The sequence below is a fragment of the Phalaenopsis equestris genome, unplaced genomic scaffold, assembly GCF_001263595.1.
Source record: "Phalaenopsis equestris unplaced genomic scaffold, ASM126359v1 Scaffold000297, whole genome shotgun sequence".
Classification (NCBI taxonomy): Eukaryota; Viridiplantae; Streptophyta; class Magnoliopsida; order Asparagales; family Orchidaceae; genus Phalaenopsis; species Phalaenopsis equestris.
The window spans coordinates 3,104,983-3,113,121 of record NW_018164739.1 but is presented as its reverse complement, the minus strand read 5'-3'; the positions used below and the strand labels follow the sequence as shown (position 1 = coordinate 3,113,121).

Sequence of the window (8,139 nt, the reverse complement as noted above, 5' to 3'; positions counted from 1 at the left end):
GAGGGGGAGGGTGGAGGGGGAATGAGATTTAGGTGGTGGTGGCGTTCTGTGGTTCTTGGTTTCCATATAATCTGATCTGCTGGGACATAGAAAGGTATGGTTTGTAATTAATGTTAATCTGGTTTGAGTGTCAAATAAACATTATAGACGAAAGACGACTGTATAGAGGGATGGTAGAAGATTTTAGTATAATGTTGCTTGGTTGTCGAGTTGCATAAGTTTGCTTTCTTTTGCTTCTAGTGAAGCTTACTCAGCTCAAGAAACTTTGTTTTTGGCTTCTGTCACTAAGGCTCTTTTGTGAATATTTAGTGTGGGATTTGCACTGAGATTGTTGATTTTGGTGTTAGTTTGTACTCCTAAAAATGGTTCTAGTGGCGGCTAAAGAGACAGGGAGTGGGAGGGCAAAGAGTGAAGAAGACAGGGCATGATATTTGGCTTTCAGTGAAAGAATACAAGTATGTTTTAAAATTGATGCTGGTTAGTTTTGAGATCGGTTTCTATGAGGGATGTTTATAAGCATTACTTTTCAGTGAGTGAATGGAAATCTTTTTGCTTTAACCGTGTTTGTTATCTTTAGTGAATATAGTCCATGTTTTTGGGTTAGAGAAGATTATGGTGCTGCTTATAGGTGAAAGAGACAGGTTCTAGGGAGGGGGGAGGGGTCCATGTATGTTCTGTAAAGAATCTAAAGTTGGTGTTGTTAATGGAAATAATTGCAAGTGCTACCGAGTAGGGGGAGTTAGTGCTAAGGAGAATAGTGGGGGAGGGAAGAGGGAAGAGAGAGGGAATGAGATCGAGGTGGTGGAGTGTCATCTTATATAAGAAGCACAATAAAGTTACTTTGAGGAGGAAAGTCATCTTATTAATGGGTTATTGGCCAGTGAATGTAAGTGAAAAAAACGGGTGATAGGGACGGAGAGGGGTCCATGCCTGATCTGTAGAGAATTTAAAGGTGGTGTTGTTAATGGAAAAAATTGCAAGTACTACCAAGTAGGGGAAGATAGTGCTAAGGAGACTAGTGGGGGAGAGAGGGAATGGGATTGAGGTGGTATTGGCATTCTGTGGTGCTTGTTTTCCATGTATGACTGATAGGAATAATCCGGTCTGCTAGGACAAAACAAAGGAATGGTTTGAAATTAATGTTAAATCAGGTTCGAGTGTCAAATAAACAATATAGGAGGGAGGGTAGAAGAATATAGTATAATGTTGTATGGTTGTTGGTAATTTTGCTTTCTTTTGTTTCTAGTAAAGCTTACTCAACACAAGAAACTTTGTTGTTAGCCTTTGTCGATAAGGTAGGGGTGCAAGTGAGTCAAGCCGACTCGAGCTCGACTCGATAAATGGCTCGTGAACTGAGATCAATGAGCTAACAAGCCAAACTCAAGCCAGCCCCGACTCGACTCATTATCTCGTGAGCTGGCTCGTTTAAAAAAATATATATTAACATAAAATATTCTTAAAATATATTAAATTTCAAAATTTTATCTTTAAGATATTAAATGTATTGAGAAAGTAATATTTTTTATTGTATATTAAGTGATTTATTATTATTTATCTTTTAATTATTCTTTTTTATTTGTCAACTTACTATACATTTATTTTAAATTAATATTATTTTCTATTTTATATTAAACAAGCTGGCTCGCGAGCGGGCTTGAACTCATAGACTTAAGCTCGAGCTCGATAAAATTAATCAAGCTCAAGCTAAGGGCGATTCGAGCTCGACTCGACTCATTTACACCCTTACAATAAGGTTATTTTGTGAATATCTAGCTTGAAAATTTCAATGAGATCGTTGATGTTGGTTTTAGTTTTTACTCCTAATAGACAGAGGAGTGAAAAAGATGGGGCATGATACTTGGCTTTCAGTGAAATAATTCCAGGATGTTTTAAAATTACTGCTAGTTGGTTTTGAGGTAGGGTTTTATGAGGGATGTTTATAATCATTCCTTTTTCAGTGGGTGAAGGGAAATCTTTCTTGCATTAATTAATGTGTTATCTTTAGCGTGTAGGTTTTTAGTTTTTGTTATTTGTTAATATGATATAATTTGGGATTTTTTTATAATTTATTTACGTCGTATCCCTGTGTCCACCTCCGTTAGAGTTCAACGTGAGTAATTCAGTGAACACTTCAGTTCACAAAAGCCAACTTGTAAAGACTATCAGAGACCTTAATTATATAATAAAGAAAAGATTAGAAGTTTTTAAATTTCAGCAAAGCTTAAAGTATTGATATTTATCAAAAGTTGAATACCATGCTAATGTATAAATAATTGGGAAAAGGCTTATGATGTTTAATCTTTCTTTATGCAATTAGTGAACAATGCAGCTATTGAAATTTGGACTAAATTAGCGCATAAGAATAAATATAAATCATCGAAGCAAATTTTAATTTTATTAAGTGCAAAGTTATCCATATTCATGAAAATAGTTTATTAAACATGAAGTGAGTAAACATTATTATTATTGTAATTAATGAATAAAATTCTTATGAATAACCTAATAAGATTAAACATGACGTTAATTAAACAGGCTCTGGTTCTTTGAAAACATAAATCATACAACAAAGTCTTTATGAGGATGATGGATCTTAAATTGGATTATTCTAGGCTAGCATGTGACTCGAGGACATCAAATCAAACAGCTAAGCTCTAGCTGCTTTTGACTTATAGCTTGTAAGCCTGTGAGTTGACCCATGCCAGAAAGATATGTGCTTTGCATATACTACAGTGTGAGATATTGAATATATTAAACGGCATGTATTATTATGTTTTGTTTCTTTTTTATTGCGTGTTTTATTTAAATCAATGTTTGTTTGCATATTTGTTTGCTTAAGTTAAGTGTCTTTGAAACAAGTGAAAATATTGTGTTTGATTTGTTTCCAAAATCAAAAGCCAAACGTTACTGGCTTAACATGTTTCTTAATTTAAATTGTTTTTTTATATGAAATTAAACAAGAAAAAAATGCAATTAAGTATGAAAATGTTAGCTCCCAGTCTTTTTCATACATTCTTTATACAATAACTCCTCAAATTCTTTCGAGACCTTTCAATTTCCTTGGAGGATAGGCTATCTTGTGATTACATGGCTGTGCATTGAACTGAATAAAGTATTATTATGTAATCATTAAGAAGTAATTCTTTGTTGGAAGTTAATAAATTACTAATTTAAGCATTGTTTTATTTTTGTATGTTTGGAAATTAAGGTGTTAATAACTAATTACAATTCAAATATAGCTATTAATTATTTCAAATTGAAGAATGTTTTTTTTTGGGTTGGATTTTACCCGAATAATTAGGGTCACATGATAGTTTTAATCATGCTTAATTAGTTATTGATGAATGATAAACTTTGTAGTTATCCAACATATAATTAGCAATTTTGTGGAATTTTTTTATTTTTACTGATATAAATTAAATTATAGTTAGCTAATTTGTAATTATATCTCATCAAGTGATTTAATAAACATCTTGAATGGCCTGATCATTATAATTTTTTGCACACAACAGCTTTTAAATGGCAATATAGTTTTTTATTTTTCATTTTTTTTAAAAAAACTTCTTCACACTTTGCCTGCCATAAATCCATGTGCCCATTCTCAAACGAATTTTCTTGTTTTTATTTTTTTTAATTCTTAGTTATTTTGAACAGATATCAGTTTTGCTTGTTTGTGACTTCATTTCCATATTTCAGGTGAAATTCAAGATTGAAAGGGATTGCCTTCCTCTTCCTGAGAGCACCTTCAGACTTGCTATAAAGGAAAACTATGAAGTCAAGGGCAAATTCAGACCGGAGCTTAATTCTAAACAGGTGTTGTTTGCTTGACTCTTACCTTTACCCCCTTCTTGCTAAAATTAAATCATATTTTCATGTTTATATAGTCGGACACAAATTTATTCTCTCGTTTAGCTCTTACTATTTCAGCTATAATGCAGGTTCACAATCTACTTGCATTATTTCGGCCTGTTAGTGATCATCCCCAACCACCTCCTGTCCAGTATGTCGATGAACCGCGACATCGTCCCCCTCCGGAGGAGTCTTTTAGATCCGAACATCTTGTGCATTCTCGTGTGCCTGCCGCAATGGAACCTTACGTACCCGCTCATTTACCTTTGGTGGAGGACCCTTACAAATCTGGAGCTCTATTACGCGCCCCTACTGATTCCCGATATCTCCCTCTACCTCCTGCATATGCTACTCATTCAAGTGATCCTTATGCAGCAGCGGAGGATCCTTACAGACTTGGTGCTGTGAGTCGTGGTCCACTTTCGATAGATTCTCGATATATTGCTCCAGCTCCGCTTCCTTCTTCAGCTGATCCATATGGATCAGGACCTCAATATGTGCTAGTTGATGCTCGACATCTTCAATTATCCAATGCGCCACCTGTTGATCTATATCATCGCCGACTGGTTAGTGATGCTTATCGTCAGCCGTTGGATCTGCGCGGCTATCCTGAATCCCATGTTTCTTTGGACCGGTACGTGCTTTTCAGCTCCTTTTATGAGTGTAAAATTTTCTATGTAAAAATTGTATTTTGCAACTAATGGCATCTTTATTGTCGTAGATATATTTTTTATTCATTTTATTAATTAATATAGTGGTGTAGAACTACAAATGCTTGGATATAGCATCAAAAATATGTTGGAAACTAAGCTTGTAATGCAAAATTTTTTTTAGGGGGAGATTTACATACATACCACACAATTTTTATGTATTTACATATCTAATACTCAAGGTTTGATATTTATACTTGTAACTTTTTGGTGTCATAAGCTGTTGCTTGAAAAGGACGTGTATTTTACCTATAAAAAGGTAGTGATGGCAGTGGTTTTTTTTATGTGGTGTAAAACATTTGAATTATAACCATGTAAATATGAATGTTTCGTTGTTAGATGTGTAAATACTTACATAAGAATTGTGTGGTATGTGTGTAAATGGCTGGAGTCCCTGGAGTCCATGTTCTTTAGTCTAATTTTTTTAACTTATTCGTGTAAATATATTCGTATATCAAATAGCCAAAATGGTCTCTACATTCTTTAGGTGTGTCAATTTTAATGTCTTGTTAGGTTGTTAAATTTGTTCCATCTGCTGTCATTTTTCCAAGGGGCATTTTACATTCCACACAATTCTCATGTATTTAGATAAAGCATGGACTTTTATATTTACATATTACATAACATTCAAATCTTTCATTTAACATCAAAATTACCACTGGCTATAAAACCTTTTAAAAGTGAAATATACATTTTCATGCATAGGTTATGTAAATATCGAATTTTAGATGTTAGATATGTATATAGAAAGGTATTGTATGGTATGTATGTAAATTTGTGCACATTTAATGAGTTCAGGGATTAATTCAAACTCCTAAAAATAAAATCTTATAATATACGTATTCATTCATATGATTCATATCATCAATGATTGTCAAGTTAACAAAATCATTAACTACAGTTACAGGGATCAAATCATCTCATCTGAGTACCATCGGCTTCAACCTGCACGAGATGGCGAACTGGACGCACGCTCAGATCAGATTCCCCACGCAAGCTATTTGTCGTCAGCTTTCAATGATGCTGCTCCCAGATCTTATACCGAAAACCGGGTTGAAATAGCCAACGCGCCCGTCTCTTCACGATATGCATTTGCCGGCGCTGCGCCTGCATATCGTTGATGATCTGAAATCATCTGTCGGCGTCTTGTTGCGCTCAATCTTGACTCATGAATTATTGGTAGAATGTTGGTGGAAATGTGAACTATGGATTGTGCCCTTCTGAATTACCATTTTTATTCTGCTTAAGAAACTTGTTTAGCCCCGACTGTCCTTTTAAGTGCATCATGAAACATCATGTGCGTTTCTTATTAGAATTCGGCAACTCTGCTGCTGTGGGCTTTTTGCTATTTAGTTTTATATTTTGGGTGTGGTTTTTTAGTTTATATTGGGATAGGATTTTTATGATATTCTGGTCTAAAGATCATTATTTATGGTACTAGTTTGCAGCAAATGTTAAAGCGTAAGTTAAATCATGCAATTTGTTGAACTTGTTGCAAATTCTTCTGTGATGCTTTTTTTTGTAGGCGATTGATGCAATTTGCTGTGCTGTATTGTATGTAACAAAGTTAATTTATTCTAATAAGATGTAGTACTCTTTCTTTGGGATTTTTTTTGTATAACTCATGTCTACATATTTACAAGGCCAATACAACTACATAAACTATAGATTCGAGTATTTGTCCACTCATTTCAGATGTTGTAGCCTGCCAAATAGAGATGTGTGTATTTTTTATTTTTTTTTTGGTAAGTTGGGCATGTGAGAATGTGTCTAGTGGCTTATGTTTATTTTCATTAAAAAAATGTGTATTGGAGTTATTAGTTTTACAAATTACATTGTAATTTAATGTAAAGCTTCTTTATAGAAATATTACGGAATTTATAAAAGTTATCAATGTGAAATCTAGTGTTGATGTGATTAAGCATCGATTTAGATCTCTAGTCTCCTAATATGCGTTCATGTATAATGAATTGAAGAGTATTTTCGTTTGGATTTTATTCCTTTTGAACTCTGCTAGTTTGATTTTTACTTTCATCTGATTTTTTTCTAGTTTTGACCGATGTTATTATCTTCAGATGATATGCTTGAAAATGGCTCTGATAGTCTACTTGAGCAAATTTTTTATATTCATTTTAACTTGAACATTCAATTTTTTCAAATTTTCTGACAGTGGAGAGTTGAAGTGCAGTTTCGCGGGATTGAAGTTGATTCAGCACTGCGCCTAATGTGAAAAATGCATCAGTATTTACTAGAATTATGTAAGTTTTAGTTCACTGAATCGTCACTGTCTCTTTTATTTACAATGAGAAAGAACCTACTGCTTGTTACACCTTTTTCTGTTAAGATAAATTTTAATTAAACACGGCCAAGTAATTCATTTAAAAAATAAAATTTAATAACATACAAATTAAAATGGCAAAATAAATTATAATATATCAGACCTAATATCTCAAAAACAAAATAAAATAAGCACCAGATGAGAAAATGTCTTAATATATAATGAGCTCAATCCAAGGAAATCATTGATTAGTTTATTGACATTTTACTCTCGAGCAACTTGGACGAAAGGAATGGGAATATGGCATGATACAAAGCCATCAGTTATCAGTCTCAACTCGTGGAAAAAAAAAATGAATTAACCAATAAAACCATGTTCTTAGCTTCAACAACAACAAAAAACAGAGCTTAAAATTTCAAACTAAATTACAAAAGCCAACTAGCTGGACTACAAATTCTGAGTGCATTTGTTCGCTAAATAATAAAAAGCAAATCCATTTTATGGAAAATTATAAAAATTCTCCAATGATTTCCTGGTTTAATAGCAACTGTCTTTGCGCCACTACATGAGATCAACTCAGCTTCTTTAAAAAATACACTTTCCAAATCCAGCATTAGGGTTTAAATTTCAACGCAATAATACTTCACAAGCCAATAGAAACATGAAGAATCCCAATATATGATGAAGCGTACTCGAACACAAAACATCAGCTCTCAATAAGCCAATTTCGAGTGCTCACTTTGCCTAAAAATACAAATATTAATGACAAGTTTGAAAGATACCTTCTTTGATAATCAATATAATTCTTCATCACTGGAAATCATCATCTTCTGTCATCCTATTGGAAGGGTTAGATGAGGAATCATCTCCCACCACAATACTATTTTTTTCGACCTTGTTTCTCTTAACAGCCCTCTTTTCCCCAATCTCTCCAACATCAGCCTTTTCGTCACAAGTAGAATCAAACTTCACCACAGTCTGAGATTTCTTTTCAACAACTTTCTTTGTCTCAACTGATTCAATTTCATTGGTAGAATTTTGTTCTTTCATAAAATCATTAGCATCATTATAAGATTTTGTCTTATCTTCTTCATCTTCTAGGCATGATTTTCTGTCTCCAATGTCTGCTCCCACATTCGCCTCATTCTTAGATTGTAGGGACTCTATCAGATCCATAAGCTCCCTATTAATCTTCAAAAAAAGGCTCAAGGATCAATCAAAACTAAAAAGAATAATTTATTGGGAAATTTATAAACATTCCATACAATTCTTGTGCATTTACACACGCACACACGCACACACGCA

General features: G+C 33.5%; 2 protein-coding genes across 2 annotated transcripts in view; one reads left to right on the top strand and one right to left on the bottom strand.

The window, feature by feature from the left end:
- LOC110025369 overlaps window positions 1-5,904 on the top strand; it is a 20,253-nt gene extending 14,349 nt beyond the window's left edge. The window contains exons 3-5 of the mRNA XM_020725814.1: window positions 3,694-3,810; window positions 3,936-4,480; window positions 5,458-5,904. Of these exons, the coding sequence (XP_020581473.1) occupies window positions 3,694-3,810; window positions 3,936-4,480; window positions 5,458-5,677 (882 nt within the window). The 3' untranslated portion in view covers window positions 5,678-5,904. The remainder of the gene's footprint in view (window positions 1-3,693; window positions 3,811-3,935; window positions 4,481-5,457) is intronic.
- A 1,370-nt stretch (window positions 5,905-7,274) lies between these two features.
- Window positions 7,275-8,139, bottom strand: part of LOC110025290 (E3 ubiquitin-protein ligase ORTHRUS 2-like) — a 15,775-nt gene continuing 14,910 nt past the window's right edge. The window contains exon 9 of the mRNA XM_020725696.1: window positions 7,275-8,025. Coding sequence (XP_020581355.1) covers window positions 7,645-8,025 — 381 coding nt within the window. The 3' untranslated portion in view covers window positions 7,275-7,644. The remainder of the gene's footprint in view (window positions 8,026-8,139) is intronic.